The following is a 19,088-nucleotide window of genomic DNA, read 5'->3' as shown; positions in this document are numbered from 1 at the left end:
CCTATAATGTATCTAGCATGAAAGATATTGAGATCTCTTAGTTTTTATGTTGACAATGAAAGCATACCACCCAAAATTTTGATTCATCCCTATTTTAAAAGCTCGAGCTCTAGCACCTCTGTAAATCAATGCTTCCTTCTCCGAAGGGCCTATCTATTTTACTTTACTATTGAGTCATCCTCTTCTTATAAAAGGCACCAGTTTGAGAGCGCCTCCATCATTTTTATTCTTTTTTATTAATTGATATTGAATATGAGCATGACTGGATCTCTTTTACCATGAATTACAATGTCTAGTCGGTCTTTGTTCTTCGGAGGTGCTCTGCATTTATATTTTGCGGTCTCAAAACGGGCTAGTGAATACCAGCTCATCATATTGTATTATGATTATTTTGATAAAACTGTTGTCATCTGAGACTTATTATTATTGCTCGCTAGTTGATTGTGTCATTGATATAAGTAAATGTGAGACCTAAATATTATTGTGATTGTGGTTAGTCTATAATGTTAGCTGATGATCTGAATATCAGTTAGCCATATTTACAACAGCAAGATCAAACAGAGTTTGTAAAAGTTTTTCTTTATCACTTTTAGTTTATCAATTGAATTGCTTGAGGACAAGCAAAGGTTTAAGCTTGGGGGAGTTGATACGTCTCCAACGTATTTACTTTTCCAAACTCCTTTGCCCTTGTTTTGGACTCTAATTTGCATGATTTGAATGGAACTAACCCGGACTGGCATTGTTTTCAGCAGAATTGCCTTGGTGTTATTTTTGTGCAGAAATAAATGTTCTCGGATTGACCTCAAAATATACAGTGAACACTTTTGGAATTAATAAAAAATATTGGAAAAAGAATCAACCGGAGAGGAGCCACCACCAAGCCACAAGCCTGCAAGGTGCCCCCCTAGGGCACGCCCCCTGGCTTGTGGGGCCCTGTGGCTCCTTCGGCCTCGTTTCCACTTCTATATATTCCTATTCGGGGAAAAATTCAAGGAGTAGAGTTCCTCGCGTTTTACGATATAGAGCCGCCACCACCTCATGTTCTTCCTCGAGAGGGCAGATCTGGAGTCTGATTTGGGCTCCGGAGAGGGGAAATCGACGTCGTCATCATCATTAACCATCCTTCATCACCAATTTCATGATGCTATCCACCGTTCGTGAGTAATTCCATCATAGGCTTGTCGGACGGTGATGGGTTGGATGAGATCTATCATGTAATCGAGTTAGTTTTGTTAGGGTTTGATCCTTAGTATCTGTTGGAATTATGCCCTAGAGGCAATAATAAATGTATAGTTATTATTATAATTCCTGTGTCAACATAATAGTTTATTATCCATGCTATAATTGTATTGAATGAAGACTCATTTACATGTGTGGATACATAGACAAAACACCGTCCCTAGCATGCCTCTAATTGGCTAGCCAGTTGATCGATGATAGTCACTGTCTTCTGATTATGAACAAGGTGTTGTTGCTTGATAACTGGATCACGTCATTGGGAGAATCACGTGATGGACTAGACCCAAACTAATAGACGTAGCATGTTGATCGTGTCATTTTGTTGCTACTGTTTTCTGCGTGTCAAGTATTTATTCCTATGACCATGAGATCATATAACTCACTGACACCGGAGGAATGCTTTGTGTGTATCAAACGTCGCAACGTAACTGGGTGACTATAAAGATGCTCTACAGGTATCTCCGAAGGTGTTAGTTGAGTTAGTATGGATCAAGACTGGGATTTGTCACTCCGTGTGACGGAGAGGTATCTCGGGGCCCACTCGGTAATACAACATCACACACAAGCCTTGCAAGCAATGTAACTTAGTGTAAGTTGTGGGATCTTGTATTACGGAACGAGTAAAGAGACTTGCCGGTAAACGAGATTGAAATAGGTATGCGGATACTGACGATCGAATCTCGGGCAAGTAACATACCGAAGGACAAAGGGAATGACATACGGGATTATATGAATCCTTGGCACTGAGGTTCAAATGATAAGATCTTCGTAGAATATGTAGGATCCAATATGGGCATCCAGGTCCTGCTGTTGGATATTGACCGAGGAGTTTCTCGGGTCATGTCTACATAGTTCTCGAACCCGCAGGGTCTGCACACTTAAGGTTCGACGTTGTTTTATGCGTATTTGAGTTATATGGTTGGTTACCGAATGTTGTTCGGAGTCCCGGATGAGATCACGGACGTCACGAGGGTTTCCGGAATGGTCCGGAAACGAAGATTGATATATAGGATGACCTCATTTGATTACCGGAAAGTTTTTCGGAGTTACCGGGAATGTACCGGGAATGACGAATGGGTTCTGGGAGTTCACCGGAGGGGGGCAACCCACTCCGGGGAAGCCCATAGGTATTTGGGGGGTCACACCAGCCCTTAGTGGGCTGGTGGGACAGCCCACCAATCCCCTATGCGCCAAGAAAGAAAAAATCAAAGGAAAGAAAAAAAAAGGGGAAGAAGTGGGAAGGGGGAAGGACTCCCTCCCACCAAACCAAGTAGGACTCGGTTTGGGGGGGGAGAGTCCTCCCCCCTGGCTTGGCCGACCCCTTGGGGATCCCTTGGACCCCAAGGCAAGGTCCCCCTCCCTCCTCCTATATATATGGGGCTTTTAGGGCAGATTTGAGACGACTTTCTCACGGCTGCCCGACCACATACCTCCATAGTTTTTCCTCTAGATCGTGTTTCTGCGGAGCTCGGGCGGAGCCCTGCTGAGACAAGATCATCACCAACCTCCGGAGCGCCGTCACGCTCCCGGAGAACTCTTCTACCTCTCCGTCTCTCTTGCTAGATCAAGAAGGCCGAGATCATCGTCGAGCTGTACGTGTGCTGAACGCGGAGGTGCCGTCCATTCGGTACTAGATCGTGGGACTGATCGCGGGATTGTTCGCGGGGCGGATCGAGGGACGTGAGGACGTTCCACTACAACAACCGCGATCTCTAATCTCTTCTGCTGTACGATCTACAAGGGTACGTAGATCACTCATCCCCTCTCGTAGATGGACATCACCATGATAGGTCTTCGTGCGCGTAGGAAAAATTTTGTTTCCCATGCGACGTTCCCCAACAGTGGCATCATGAGCTAGGTTCATGCGTAGATGTCTTCTCGAGTAGAACACAAAAGGTTTTGTGGGCGGTGATGTGCGTTTTGCTGCCCTCCTTAGTCTTTTCTTGATTCCGCGGTATTGTTGGATCGAAGCGGCTTGGACCGACATTACTCGTACGCTTACGAGAGACTGGTTTCATCGTTACGAGTAACCCCCTTTGCTCAAAGATGACTGGCAAGTGACGGTTTCTCCAACTTTAGTTGAATCGGATTTGACCGAGGAGGTCCTTGGATGAGGTTAAATAGCAACTCATATATCTCCGTTGTGGTGTTTGCGTAAGTAAGATGCGATCCTACTAGATACCCTTGGTCACCACGTAAAACATGCAACAACAAAATTAGAGGACGTCTAACTTGTTTTTGCAGGGTATGATTGTGATGTGATATGGCCAACAATGTGATGTGATATATTGGATGTATGAGATGATCATGTTGTAATAGAAATATCGACTTGCATGTCGATGGTACGGCAACCGGCAGGAGCCATACGGTTGTCTTTATACTAACATATGTGGTTGCAGATGCGTTTAGTATTTTGCTAGGATGTAGCTTTAGTAGTGATAGCATAAGTAGCACGACAACCACGATGGCAACACGTTGATGGATGATCATGGTGTGGTGCCGGTGACAAGAAGATCGTGCCGGTGCTTTGGTGATGGAGATCAAGAAGCACGTGATGATGGCCATATCATGTCACTTATGAATTGCATGTGATGTTAATCCTTTTTTTGCACCTTATTTTGCTTAGAACGACGGTAGCATTATGAGGTGATCTCTCACTAAAAATTTCAAGACGAAATTGTGTTCTCCCCGACTGTGCACCGTTGCTACAGTTCGTCGTTTCGAGACACCACGTGATGATCGGGTGTGATAGACTCAACGTTCACATACAACGGGTGCAAAACAGTTGCGCACGCGGAACACTCGGGTTAAGCTTGACGAGCCTAGCATGTGCAGACATGGCCTCGGAACACATGAGACCGAAAGGTCGATCATGAATCATATAGTTGATATGATTAGCATAGGGATGCTTACCACTGAAACTACTCTCGACGCACGTGATGATCGGACTTGGGATAGTGTAAGTGGATCATGAACCACTCAAATGACTAGAGAGATGTACTTTTTGAGTGGGAGTTTAGCATATAATTTGATTAAGTTAAACTCTAATTATCTTGAACATAGTCTAAGTCCGCTTTGAATATATTTGTGTTGTAGATCATGGCTCACGCAAGTGTCATCCTCAATTTTAATACGTTCCTAGAGAAAGCTAAGTTGAAAGATGATGGAAGCAACTTTGTAGACTGGGCTCGTAATCTTAAGCTAATCTTACAAGCTGGAAAGAAGGATTATGTCCTTAATGCTGCGCTAGGAGATGAACCACCCGCTACGGCTGATCAGGATGTTAAGAACGCTTGGTTAGCACGTAAGGAGGACTACTCAATAGTTCAATGTGCAGTCTTGTATGGCTTAGAACCGGGACTTCAACGTCGCTTTGAGCGTCATGGAGCATTTGAGATGTTCCAGGAGTTGAAGTTTATCTTTCAGAAGAACGCCCGGATCGAGAGGTATGAGACCTCCGATAAATTCTATGCTTGCAAGATGGAGGAAAACTCGTCTGTCAATGAACATGTGCTCAAAATGTCTGGGTACTCAAACCGTCTGGCTGAACTGGGGATTGAACTCCCGCAAGAAGCTATCACTGACATAATCCTTCAATCACTGCCGCCAAGCTACAAAGGCTTTGTGTTGAACTACAACATGCAAGGGATGAACAAGTCTCCCGGCGAGTTGTTTGCGATGCTGAAAGTCGCAGAGTCTGAACTCCGTAAAGAGCATCAAGTGTTGATGGTGAGCAAGACCACTAGTTTCAAGAGAAACGGCAAAGGCAAGAAGGGCAATTCGAAGAAGAGCGGCAAGCCTGTTGCCAATCCGCCGAAGAAACCCAAGGCTGGACCTAAGCCTGAAACAGAGTGCTTCTATTGCAAGGGTATGGGTCACTGGAAGCGCAATTGCCCCAAGTATCTGGCAGATAAGAAGGCGGGCAAAGAAAAATCAGGTATATTTGATATACATGTTATTGATGTGTACTTAACCGGCTCTCGTAGTAGTGCCTGGGTATTCGATACCGGTTCTGTTGCTCACATTTGCAACTCGAAGCAGGAGCTACGGAATAGACGAAGGCTGGCGAAAGACGAAGTGACGATGCGCGTAGGAAACGGTTCCAAGGTTGATGCAATCGCCGTCGGCACAGTGTCACTTCAACTACCATCGGGATTAGTGATGAACTTAAATCATTGTTATTTAGTGCCTGCGTTGAGCATGAACATTATATCTGGATCTTGTTTATTGCGAGACGGTTACTCTTTTAAGTCTGAGAATAATGGTTGTTCTATTTCTATGAGTAACATCTTTTATGGTCATGCACCGAATGTGAGAGGATTGTTCATATTGAATCTTGATAGAGATACGCATATACATAACATTGAGACCAAAAGAGTTAGAGTAAACAATGATAGCGCCATATTTTTGTGGCACTGCCGCTTGGGTCATATTGGTGTAAAGCGCATGAAGAAACTCCATGCTGATGGACTTTTGGAGTCACTTGACTTTGATTCACTTGACACGTGCGAACCATGCCTCATGGGCAAGATGACTAAGACTCCGTTCTCCGGAACAATGGAGCGTGCAAGTGACTTGTTGGAAATCATACATACCGATGTGTGTGGTCCAATGAGCGTGGAGGCACGCGGCGGATATCGTTATTTTCTCACCTTCACTGACGATTTAAGTAGATATGGTTATGTCTACTTAATGAAGCACAAGTCTGAAACATTTGAAAAGTTCAAGCAATTTCAGAGTGAAGTGGAAAATCATCGTAACAAGAAGATCAAGTTCCTACGGTCTGATCGTGGGGGTGAATATCTGAGTTTTGAGTTTGGTACTCACTTAAGACAATGTGGAATTGTTTCACAGTTAACACCGCCTGGAACACCACAGCGTAATGGTGTGTCCGAACGTCGTAATCGTACTTTGTTAGAGATGGTGCGATCTATGATGTCTCTTACTGATTTGCCGTTATCATTTTGGGGTCATGCATTAGAAACAGCTGCATCCACTTTAAATAGGGCACCATCAAAATCCGTTGAGACGACACCATACGAACTGTGGTATGGCAAAAGGCCAAAGTTGTCGTTTCTTAAAGTTTGGGGATGTGATGCTTATGTCAAAAAGCTTCAGCCTGAAAAGCTGGAACCCAAAGCGGAAAAGTGCGTCTTCATAGGTTACCCAAAAGAGACAGTTGGGTACACCTTCTATCTCAAATCCGAGGGCAAAGTGTTTGTTGCTAAAAACGGAGCTTTTCTCGAGAAGGAGTTTCTCTCGAGAGAATTGAGTGGGAGGAAGATAGAACTTGACGAGGTTGTCGAACCTCTCATCCCTCTGGATGGTGGCGCAGGGCAAGGGGAGACCTCTGTCGTTGCGACGCCGGTTGAGGAGGAAGTTGATGATGATGATCATGAAACTCCAGTTCAAGTTTCTGTTGAACCACGCAGGTCGACGAGATCACGCGCTGCTCCAGAGTGGTACGGTAATCCCGCCTTGTCAATCATGTTGTTAGACAACAATGAACCTGCAAATTATGAAGAAGCAATGGTGGGCCCAGATTCCAACAAATGGCTAGAAGCCATGAAATCCGAGATAGGATCCATGTACGAGAACAAAGTGTGGACTTTGGAGATACTACCTGAGGGCCGCAAGGCTATTCAGAACAAATGGATCTTTAAGAAGAAGACGGACGCTGACGGTAATGTGACCGTTTATAAAGCTCGACTTGTGGCAAAGGGTTTTTCACAAGTTCCAGGAATTGACTACGATGAGACTTTCTCTCCCGTAGCGATGCTTAAGTCCGTCAGAATCATGTTAGCAATAGCTGCATTTTTCGATTATGAAATCTGGCAGATGGATGTCAAAACGGCGTTCCTTAACGGTTTCCTTAAGGAAGAGTTGTATATGATGCAACCCGAAGGTTTTGTCGATCCTAAAAATGCTGACAAGGTGTGCAAGCTCCAGCGATCCATTTATGGACTGGTGCAAGCATCTCGGAGTTGGAACAAACGCTTTGATGAGGTGATCAAAGCATTTGGGTTTGTACAAGTGGTTGGAGAATCTTGTATTTACAAGAAAGTGAGTGGGAGCTCTGTGGCGTTTCTAATATTATATGTGGATGACATATTACTGATTGGAAACAACGTAGAGTCTTTGGAGAGCATAAAAGGTTACTTGAATAAAAGTTTCTCTATGAAGGACCTAGGAGAAGCTGCTTACATTCTAGGCATTAAGATCTATAGGGATAGATCAAAACGCCTGATAGGACTTTCACAAAGCACATACCTTGATAAAGTTTTGAAGAGGTTCAAAATGGAACAGTCCAAGAAAGGGTTCTTGCCAGTGTTACAAGGTACGAGATTGAGTAAGACTCAGTGCCCAGCAACTGATGAAGATAGAGAGCATATGCGCTCCGTCCCCTATGCTTCAGCCATAGGCTCTATCATGTATGCAATGATGTGCACTAGACCAGATGTTAGCCTGGCCATAAGTATGGCAGGCAGGTTCCAGAGTAATCCAGGAGTGGATCACTGGACGGCGGTCAAGAATATCCTAAAGTACCTGAAAAGGACTAAGGAGATGTTTCTCGTGTATGGAGGTGACGAAGAGCTCGCCGTAAAAGGTTACGTCGATGCAAGCTTTGACACAGATCCGGACGACTCTAAGTCGCAAACCGGATACGTATTTATTCTTAATGGGGGTGCAGTAAGCTGGTGCAGTTCCAAGCAAAGCGTCGTAGCAGATTCTACATGTGAAGCGGAGTACATGGCTGCCTCGGAGGCGGCTAAGGAGGGTGTCTGGATGAAGCAGTTCATGACGGATCTTGGAGTGGTGCCAAGTGCACTGGATCCAATAACCTTGTTCTGTGACAACACTGGTGCCATTGCCTTAGCAAAGGAACCAAGGTTTCACAAGAAGACCAGACACATCAAACGACACTTCAACCTCATCCGCGACTACGTCGAGGAGGAGGACGTAAATATATGCAAAGTGCACACGGATCTGAATGTAGCAGACCCGCTGACTAAACCTCTTCCACGGCCAAAACATGATCGACACCAGAACTGTATGGGTGTTAGATTTATTACAATGTAATTCACATGGTGATTTGAGGGCTAGATTATTGACTCTAGTGCAAGTGGGAGACTGTTGGAATTATGCCCTAGAGGCAATAATAAATGTATAGTTATTATTATAATTCCTGTATCAAGATAATAGTTTATTATCCATGCTATAATTGTATTGAAGGAAGACTCATTTACATGTGTGGATACATAGACAAAACACCGTCCCTAGCATGCCTCTAATTGGCTAGCCAGTTGATCGATGATAGTCAGTGTCTTCTGATTATGAACAAGGTGTTGTTGCTTGATAACTGGATCACGTCATTGGGAGAATCACGTGATGGACTAGACCCAAACTAATAGACGTAGCATGTTGATCGTGTCATTTTGTTGCTACTGTTTTCTGCGTGTCAAGTATTTATTCCTATGACCATGAGATCATATAACTCACTGACACCGGAGGAATGCTTTGTGTGTATCAAACGTCGCAACGTAACTGGGTGACTATAAAGATGCTCTACAGGTATCTCCGAAGGTGTTAGTTGAGTTAGTATGGATCAAGACTGGGATTTGTCACTCCATGTGACGGAGAGGTATCTCGGGGCCCACTCGGTAATACAACATCACACACAAGCCTTGCAAGCAATGTAACTTAGTGTAAGTTGCGGGATCTTGTATTACGGAACGAGTAAAGAGACTTGCCGGTAAACGAGATTGAAATAGGTATGCGGATACTGACGATCGAATCTCGGGCAAGTAACATACCGAAGGACAAAGGGAATGACATACGGGATTATATGAATCCTTGGCACTGAGGTTCAAACGATAAGATCTTCGTAGAATATGTAGGATCCAATATGGGCATCCAGGTCCCGCTGTTGGATATTGACCGAGGAGTCTCTCGGGTCATGTCTACATAGTTCTCGAACCCGCAGGGTCTGCACACTTAAGGTTCGACGTTGTTTTATGCGTATTTGAGTTATATGGTTGGTTACCGAATGTTGTTCGGAGTCCCGGATGAGAGCACGGACGTCACGAGGGTTTCCGGAATGGTCCGGAAACGAAGATTGATATATAGGATGACCTCATTTGATTACCGGAAAGTTTTTCGGAGTTACCGGAAATGTACCGGGAATGACGAATGGGTTCGGGGAGTTCACCGGAGGGGGGCAACCCACTCCGGGGAAGCCCATAGGTATTTGGGGGGTCACACCAGCCCTTAGTGGGCTGGTGGGACAGCCCACCAATCCCCTATGCGCCAAGAAAGAAAAAATCAAAGGAAAGAAAAAAAAAAGGGAGAAGTGGGAAGGGGGAAGGACTCCCTCCCACCAAACCAAGTAGGACTCGGTTTGGGGGGGGAGAGTCCTCCCCCCTGGCTCGGCCGACCCCTTGGGGATCCCTTGGACCCCAAGGCAAGGTCCCCCTCCCTCCTCCTATATATATGGGGCTTTTAGGGCAGATTTGAGACGACTTTCTCACGGCTGCCCGACCACATACCTCCATAGTTTTTCCTCTAGATCGTGTTTCTGCGGAGCTCGGGAGGAGCCCTGCTGAGACAAGATCATCACCAACCTCCGGAGCGCCGTCACGCTGCCGGAGAACTCTTCTACCTCTCCGTCTCTCTTGCTGGATCAAGAAGGCCGAGATCATCGTCGAGCTGTACGTGTGCTGAACGCGGAGGTGCCGTCCGTTCGGTACTAGATCGTGGGACTGATCACGGGATTTTTCGCGGGGTGGATCGAGGGACGTGAGGACGTTCCACTACATCAACCGCGATCTCTAATCGCTTCTGCTGTACGATCTACAAGGGTACGTAGATCACTCATCCCCTCTCGTAGATGGACATCACCATGATAGGTCTTCGTGCGCGTAGGAAAATTTTTGTTTCCCATGCGACGTTCCCCAACAGTATCCACTATGTTCTCAGATTAATGTTGCTATGACTTTGATATGCTTAATGCTTGTCACTAGAGCCCGAGTGTCATGATTTCAGATCTGAACCCATTATGTTTTCATGAATATATATGTGTTCTTGATCCTATCTTGCAAGTTGTAGACGCCTATTACGAGTTATGATCCGCGTCCCGAGGGTGACAATAACTTGGATTTTTCCGGTGATTACCGTAGTTTGAGGAGTTAATGTATTCACTAAGTGCTAATGCTTTGGTCCGGTTCTCTATTAAAAGGAGGCCTTTATACCCCTTGTTTTCCATTAGGACCCCGCTGCCACGAGAGGGTAGGACAAAAGATGGCATGCAAGTTCTTTTCCATAAGCACGTAAGACTATATATGGAATACATGCCTACATTACATTGATGAATTGGAGCTAGTTCTATATCACCCTATGTTATGGTTGTTGCATGATGAATGCCACCCGACATAATTATCCATCACTGATCCATTGCCTATGAGCTTTCCACATATTGATCTTTGCTAAGTTACTTTTCCGTTGCTATTGTTACAATCACTACAAAACTGCTACTATCACGTTTGCCACTGTTACCGTTAATTCCACACTACTTTGCTGCAGATATTAAGTCTTTCAGGTGTGGTCGAATTGCAACTTAGCCGCTAATACTCGAGAATATTCTTTGGCTCCCCTTGAGTCGAATCAACAAATTTGGGTTGAATACTCTACCCTCGAAAACTGTTGTGATCCCCTATACTTGTGGGTTATCAGTGGTACCCATCTATGATGGGGTCTAGGACAAGGGCGAACGACCCTTCATGATGGATACTATTCGGATGATCCCTACGGTCGAAGGTGATCGGGCAAGCCGACCACGGGTTGTACTTCGGGGCTACGGGCTCTACGGTGTATACCTCCCGAAGGGCTCGCTTCCTCTCCTTCTTTGGTATGTGAGTACCGTATATCATATTCACGGTTTTCACCTTTGGGGGACTATTTTTGGCCTCAAGTGTTCGAACTGTGGGGCTCGTCATCGTATTTGCTTCGTGGGTCCTTGCCTTGTTGCTCGGCTGCTAGTTGGTGTCAAAATCGACGGATCTCGGGTAGGGGTCTCGAGCTGTGGACCTTGGATCGATGGGTTACAGGGGACAAAGGAGACAGTGTTTATCCAGGTTCGGGCCCTCTTGAGGAGGTAAAACCCTACGTCCTACTTGATTATAATGATGTGGATGAGAATTACAGAGTTGATCTACCTCGAGATCGTATGAGCTAAAACCCTAGATGTGTCAACTTGCCTATACGGATGAAACCCTCTTTTATATAGACAACGGGGGTTCGTAGGGTTACATAGAACCGACCTCCAGCCAGGGATAGATGCGCCGATCTAGCCTACTTAACTTGGGTGACACGCGAGTCCTTGGAGCTTTCCTTCCTGAAAATGAGGTCATCGTGCAATACGGTCTTCAACAACATGGCCCATTAGGTCGGCCTGTAAGAGATGGGCCTACCGTCCGAGGACCCCTTAGTCCCGGACTCCCTTAGTGATGATGCATGCGGTCCTTGAAGACGCGGGGCATGTGGAGGAGCATGTTCATAATTTCAAGGGGTTGATCAAGGGTCATGAAGTGCTCAACCGCTACAGGGTGCGCGACCATTTTACTGTGATGGTCGAATACTTTACCCCGAATGCACTCTTTGCTAACTATTTTTGCCAGCACTTTCGTATGATCAAGACTGTCTTCGATCATTTGTACGATGGCGTCTGGTTCTATTATGACTACTTTGTCTTGAAGAAGGACGTCGTGGGAACGATTGGCTTCTCCGGTTACCAGAAGTGCACGGTCGCACTCCGAATGCTTGCATATGGCATGGCCGCTGATTTGTGGGAAGAGTACCAACGGATATCTGAGAGCACATGCAAATATGACTGTGGGTAAATGTTAAAAAGTCCACCATCATTCCTGAAGTTGTTACACCACATGTTCTTTGGATTTGGTACGCTTTCTTTGGCATGCCCGGATCTCAAAATGACATTAATGTGCTGCAACGATCACCGATGTTTGTGAGGTGGACTAAAAGAAAAGCTCCTCCTTGCCACTATTTTGTCAGTGGACATGAGTACAATATGGGCTACTGTATGGTTGACGATATCAATCCTTCGTGGGCTACCTTTATCAGCACCATCTCTAACCTAGTTGGCCACAAAAAGTCTCACTTTGCCAAAAGACAAGAAGCAACTAGAAATGATGTCGAGAGGACATTTGGAGTTCTGCATGCCTATTTTATAGTTTTTGTTCAGTGTGGGCGTTCGGGTTTATGTAATTTTTTATGTCAGGTTATTCGGGTTTTCAGATCTCAAACCTGAAATTGTACAAAAAACTAAAACTCGATATTTCGGTTCCGAGTTCGGGTTTACTCGATTTGCGTGAATAGAAGCTAGGCGTTGTTGCTTGCTGACGCGCGGTGGGAATCGAGGGATGCCGGTGCCACGCTACTACACTGTGCTATCGAGGAAGGTAGTCGGCGCGACGTTGCCCACTGTGTGTTGTCGAGTAAGGCGACCAGGGCGGATGTGCAGTGCTGTTCCTTGTCGCTCTCAAAGGTGGAGGCCGCATCTAGGTGGGCCCAACGAGCAGGTTCGATTGCAGGTAGCCGGGACGAGCCGATCGTGTGGACTGGGGAATTGTGAGCCTCTGTCGCGTCGGTCGTCGGGGGAGGCCTCCTCGTGTGTGGTGGTGGGCGTCTCGTGCGTTGGGGATCTGGCTGTCTCGCGTACTGGAGACGTGTGTTGTGGCGGCGGTTGGGGCGGGTTGTGTGCACGGGACGAGGGACTGGAGGGGCCGAGGGGGTGAACACCAAACAGTGTGGCGCTCTCGGCGACCTAGGTTTGCTAGGGATCGAGGGAAACTTGGGCCAAGCCTAGTTGTTTTGTCGGGCTTCCTTTTGTTTTGGGTATTCGGGTTTTCCGGGTATCTAGAGTACAAAGCTGAATTTTCTGAATAAATTTCGGGTTTCTGAATTTGCTACCCGGAAAGGTGCTTGGGTTTTTCGGGTTTGGGCAATACGGGTTCGGGTTCGGGTTTTTCGGGTTAAGACTTTGGGTTTGGGGTTTTATGCCCAACGTGAGTTTTCGTGGACCTGCTAATCAATGGGATCCGGGGACCTTGTGAGAGGTGATGACATGTTGTGTGATCATGCAAAACATGATCATTGAGAATGAGGATGAGGATGTTGCCGCAACTCTGAAAGTTGAGAACATGGACAATCCTATCGAACTTCCATACCAGAATCCGGCCACATTTGAAGACTTCATTAAAATCGATCACTAAATTCGATAATTATCAACTCACGAGTAGCTTAAAAAAGATTGGATTGAGTATCGATGACGGTTAAAAGGGACAAAAATATAAGAGTTATACTTTTTATATAATTTAAACTAGCGTTGCATGCAACTATTTGAACGTCCGTAATCTATGTACGCAGCTATTTAAACGTTTGAACTCTATATGTGCAACTGTTTAAGCGTGTGGACTATATAAAAGAAATGAAGGACGGATACATGCAGATAGCATTGTATGACGGCATTCCGCATCCATGTGTTCATAGACAAATCCCCGTGTCAGCACCTTTAATGCCCAGCCCACTTGGCCACGACATTTTGCCACAAATTCACCTTTTCTCAAAAGAACATATTTTCTCAAATGAAAAGAAAACATCTTCTTTTTTTCATTCAGGCGCAGGGAATATATGCTCAACTATCTATCCAAAATATCACAAGACCCAAAAAGGAAGGAATTGATACGAAAGGCGAGCAAGTTAGGTCGGCCTCCCGTTGTGTTCTCCGCCTACGCTCCCTCCGATTCGATTCCATTCCGCAAGCGACGGCCTGCAATCAACCACTGATCGATACTTAATTACTCCCTCCGTTTTTAAATATTTGTCTTTTTAAAGATTCAACTACGGACTACATACGTAGCAAAATAAATGAATTTACATTCTAAATTATGTTTATATACATCTGTATGTAGTCCGTAGTGAAATCTCTAGAAAGACAAATATTTAGGAACAGAGGGAGTAGAAAAGACGAGCAGCAAAGACGAACATAAAAAGGAGACAAAGATCATCCGAATTTTCCAAGATTGCTTCCTATGTCCCAGCTAGGCAAGTAGGCGGGCATCCCGCATAAGTCCGCATAACATAATATTAGTTCAAACTATAATAAATCCAGCAAAAAAAATATAACTAACCTAAGACATTTTAACTTGAAAGCTGGGCGGATAAGGTGCCGCTCTACATCCTCCCTAGTCCCAGTTTGATGGCGACACGAACCAAACCAATTTACAGCGAGCATCAAAGACATAAAAGGATATTTGGACACGGTTGTTTACTACTCCCTCCGTACCTAAATATAAGTCTTTTAAGATATTTTACTAGGTGTCTACATACGGAACAAAATGAATGAATCTATACTCTAAAGTATGTCTATATACACCCGTATGTAATCCATTAGTGAAACCTTTAAAAAGACTTATATTTAGGAACGGAGGGAGTACTATTTACATGTACATTCGTTCATTCAGCATCAAATTATACATCCAGTCACAGGTACTCTCGCAGCCTTGGCTTTCAGCATCAGGGAGCACGTACTGATGCTACTAGGAGTAGTAGTTGTTATTACACATCCACACGCCACAACATACCTAAGCACCAAGTGGTTAAACCCAAAATTAGAGAATACATTTACCATAATCATCTCCCTGCTAACTGCTTGGCCACAACGATCTTCATCGCCGACATGCCCGTCAGAAGGAGAGGATGAGGTCGTCGTCGGGGCGGGCCGTGTTCTCATCGACGACGGCGGTGGGAGCAACAAGGGCGGGCTGCGAGAGCATGTGCACGACCTCGCGCATGGTTGGCCGGTCGGTGCTCGCCTCCTCGACGCAGGCCATGGCAACATCGTAGAGCCCGACCAGCAGCGGCACGGGCTCAGGGGAGAGGCGGCAGTCGGCGACGGCGAGGACAGCCGCAGCGGTGTCAGGGAGCTCCGCTGTGGCCTTGCGGACCCAGTGCACGATGTCCACACCGTCGCCGAACCCGCCCACGGGGCGCCGCCCTGTGATGAGCTCCAGCAGCACCACGCCGAAGCTGTACACGTCGCTCTTCTCGTCCACCCGCAGCGTGTAAGCGTACTCTGCAACGTGGAAGGGGAACATAATAAGTGAGTTAGTTCATTTGGCAACAAGATATGCCCATGATTATCAAGTGCAAAAAGGAGATCTTTGTCCTGTCTAATAACACTAGAACAGTTGGCCTGTTGGCAACAAGATCTTCAAGATCCAGGCCCTGGGAAATTAATTTAGCCCAAATTGTATGCTGCAATCCAGGAAACAGGGCAGGACAAACCAGACACTAACAACCACCACCACTAATCACTGTCACTCACTGTCCCCAGTGGTACAACCCACTACTAGTACCAGCAGCTCAATGCCTTTGTCCTCTCTCTAGTTGACCATTGCAGATGGCAACAAGAACATGGCCGGTGTGGTGGGGGGTGCAGACAAGTGCTGCCTGAAACTAGGCTAAAATCCAAGACCAGAAGCAAAGTAGTACATGACATGCTGCAGTTCTTGAGGCAGGACCAGTGAATCGTGTGTGCTGTTCATGTGCCCGGCCTTGATTCAGATAGAATGTGTTGGATGGATGGATGAATGATACGTACCTGGGGCGATGTAGCCGTAGGAGCCGGCGATGGCGGACATGCACTCGGAGGCGCCGGCGGCGCCGCCGAGGAACTTGGCGAGGCCGAAGTCGGCGACGTGGGCCTCGAAGGCGGAGTCGAGGAGGATGTTGTTGGACTTGACGTCGCGGTGGATGATCCGCGGCGCGCAGTCGTGGTGGAGGTAGCAGAGGCCGCGCGCCGCCTCGAGCGCCACCCTTGCGCGGGCGTCCCACCCGAGGTGCCCGCCCTTGCCGCCGTGGAGCATCTCCCCCAGCGAGCCGTTGGGCATGTACTCGTACAGCAGCAGGTTGGTCTCGCGGTTGGACACGAACCCCAGCAGCCGCACGATGTTCCGGTGCCGGATCCGCCCCAGCGTGCCCACCTCCGCCGAGAACCCCCGGTCGCCGCCCACGCCGCGCCCCACCAGCCGCTTGATCGCCAGCTCCGCGCCGCCGCCGCGGGTCACGCCGTGGTACACGATCCCGGCGCCGCCCTTGCCGATGATGTTGTCCTCCTGCAGGCACTCCACCACGTCGTCCGCCGAGAACCCCGGCCTCTGCTGGAACACCGTCATCTTCCACGCCCCCGACCGACGCCGCGCCGCCTCGCGCCACGCCTCGCACCCTTTGCGGCCGCCCAGGAACGCCGCCACGAGGGACACGAACACCGCCGCCAGGCACACCAGCATCTTCTTCGAGTCCCACCGACGGAGCGACAGCACGCCGCCGCCGCCGTGGTTGCTTGACGAGGAGCAGGCGTCGTCGTTGCTGCTGCCGGTCAGCGGGCCGCCGCACAGCCCGGGGTTGCCCACGAACGAGCTCTCGTTGAACACCAGGAACTGGCCCTGCATCGGCACGTCGCCGGTCAGCGCGTTGTACGACACGTCCAGCGTGGTCAGGCTCGTCATGTTGGACATCTCCGTCGGGAGCTCGCCGGACAGCGCGTTCCTCGACACGTTCAGCGTGCACAGGATCTTCAGCGACGTGATGCTCTCCGGTATCACGCCGGTCAGGCGGTTGCGGCTGACGTCGACGGCGGCGAGCGACGAGCAGCGCGTGAGCTCCTCCGGGATCGCACCGGTGAGATGGTTCCCGCTCACGTTGAGCCTCGACAGGTTCCTGAGCCGGCCGATCTCCGGCGGCAGCTCGCCGGTAAAGTTGTTGGACTCGAGCGAGAGCGTCTGCAGCGCGGGGAGGTTGCCGATGGCCGGCGGAATCCTGCCGCCGATCCCGTTATTCCCCAGCAGCAGCATGCCGATCTTGCCGCCGCCGATCACGTCGGGGAGGCCGCCCGTGAGCAGGTTGTCGGTGAGCTCGAGCATGTTGGCCTGCGGCAGGTCGAAGAGCCCGGCCGGCACGGCGCCGCTGAGGAAGTTCTTGCTGAGGCGGACGCGCACCAGCGTCTTGCACGCGCCCAGCGACTCCGGGATGGGGCCGAAGAAGGCGTTGTCCATGAGCACGAGCATCTCGAGCCTCCCGCCCGCGCAGAGGTCCGGCGGCACGGTGCCGGTGAGGTGGTTGGTGGTGACGTCGAGGTTCCTGAGCCGGCCGTTGCGCCCGAGTCCCGGCGGGAGGCTGCCGGTGAGGTTGTTCTCCCAGAGCTGCAGCACCTCGAGGTCCGGCAGGTCGGCGACGAACCCTGGTATCCCGCCGCGGAGGTGGTTCCGGAACAGGTTGAGCAGCCTGAGGTTCGTGAGCTTGGCCAGGGTCGCCGGTATCTCGCCGGCGAGGTCGTTGACGGACAGGTCCAGCAACTGGAGGCTCTGGAGCTCCCCCAGCTCGGGCGGAATCTCGCCAGACAATCGGTTCCAGAGGAGGAAGAGCGTGTCGAGGTTCTTGAGCTTGCCGAGCTCGGGCGGGATGGGGCCGGTGAGGTTGCAGCTGCTCATGTCGAGCAGCACGAGGCTGCGCAGCCCGCCGAACTCGGGCGGCACGCCGCCGTCGTACTGGTTGAAGTAGCCGACGTAGAGGCTCCGGAGCCGGCCCAGCCGGGCCAGGTCCGGCGGGATCCTGCCGGAGAGCGCGTTGCCGTTGAGGCCGAGGTACTCGAGGCTGGCGACGTCGCCGTAGGCCACCGGGATGGGGCCGGAGAAGTAGTTCCCGCCGAGGTGGAGGTAGCGGAGCGCGGCCTTGTGCGCGGCGCCGAAGGGCGGGAGCGGGCCGGAGAGGTTGTTGTTGTAGCAGTCGAGGACCTCGATGGACGGGAAGTACAACGTTGTCTGTCCGTCGCCGGCGGGGAAGGGGCCGGAGAGGTTGTTGTTGGAGAGGTTGAGGTGGCGGAGGGATGGCAGGGACGGGAGGCCCGCGGGGACGCGGCCGGGGAGGGAGCAGGCGGCGATGGTGAGGTTGGTTAGGGAGTCGAGGAGGGCGAGCTCCGGGGGCAGCGTGCCGGCGTGGAGCGGGAGGGCGGTGAGGTTGATGGCGACGACGCGGGAGGTGGCGGCGTCGCATGTGACGCCGGTGAATGCGCAGTGGGCTGGGGATGTCGCCGCCGGGTCCCAGTCGGCGAGCGGCGGCGTCGGGGAGGATGCGGGGGTGGGCACGAGGGCGGCCTTGATCTTGGCGAGCGCGTAGATGTCGCGGTCCGGGGAGCCGGAGGAAGGGGCCGGGAGGAGGAGGAGGAGAGGTAGGAGGATGGTGAGCAGGTGAGGTGGCGGCATTGTGGCGGGCAGTGGTGGTGGTGCGCCGGCGGCGGCGCGCGGTGTGTGGAGTGGGGTGGAGGCGGGAAGGGGGTGATAAAAGGGGGGAAGGCGAGGGTGGTGGAGGGAATGCGAATATCGAATCGGCCGCGCTGGGGCGCAACACCAGCAGTGACCCCTCCGTGAGTGTGAGATGTGATGTGAGTGGCACGGCGCAGTGATCTCTCTCCGTTGGTGCTGGTGATTTTGGGGTCAATGGTTGAAAGGGAAGGCGAGGGTGGCAGGGATGGGTGTGTGTGTGGTCAGAGTGAGAAGGGGAGAGGACTGAGGCAGTTAATGCAAGCTGACTAACGGCGAGCTAGGACTGTACCGCCGCTGCTGCTAGGCGCTACTGTTACTAGCATGGCTACGGATGGGACGGGACATGGAGGGGAGGGGAGGGGAGGGGAGCACGGCATCATTTGGTTCCGTTCAGGGGTGCTGCTAATTTATTACGACGGCTCACTACAGTGTGAATCCGGACAGGTCTAGCAA

The 19,088-nt window shown here is 49.5% G+C and overlaps 1 protein-coding gene across 1 annotated transcript; it reads right to left on the bottom strand.

Moving 5' to 3' along the window:
• Positions 1-14,707: 14,707 nt before the first annotated feature.
• Positions 14,708-18,637, bottom strand: LOC123410014 (leucine-rich repeat receptor-like kinase protein FLORAL ORGAN NUMBER1). Its single transcript, XM_045102881.1, has 2 exons — positions 15,917-18,637; positions 14,708-15,388 (listed from the first exon to the last, which is right to left on the bottom strand). Exons 1-2 carry the CDS (start codon positions 18,573-18,575, stop codon positions 15,000-15,002), a joined length of 3,048 nt encoding a protein of 1,015 aa, XP_044958816.1. The 5' UTR covers positions 18,576-18,637; the 3' UTR covers positions 14,708-14,999.
• Between the last annotated feature and the right edge of the window lie 451 nt (positions 18,638-19,088).

Source organism: Hordeum vulgare, chromosome 7H (genome assembly GCF_904849725.1).
Source record: "Hordeum vulgare subsp. vulgare chromosome 7H, MorexV3_pseudomolecules_assembly, whole genome shotgun sequence".
NCBI classification, from domain to species: Eukaryota; Viridiplantae; Streptophyta; class Magnoliopsida; order Poales; family Poaceae; genus Hordeum; species Hordeum vulgare.
Note: the sequence above shows the minus strand (reverse complement) of the source record. Positions and strands in the feature narration are given on the sequence as shown.

What these genes read in the sequence shown, in the direction of transcription:
- LOC123410014 (XM_045102881.1), bottom strand. Translation starts at nt 18,575, where the DNA reads ATGCCGCCACCTCACCTGCTCACCATCCTCCTACCTCTCCTCCTCCTC. An exon ending in CTACGGCTACATCGCCCCAG is followed by an intron (nt 15,389 to 15,916) that starts GTACGTATCATT and finishes TCCACGTTGCAG; the next exon opens with AGTACGCTTACACGCTGCGG.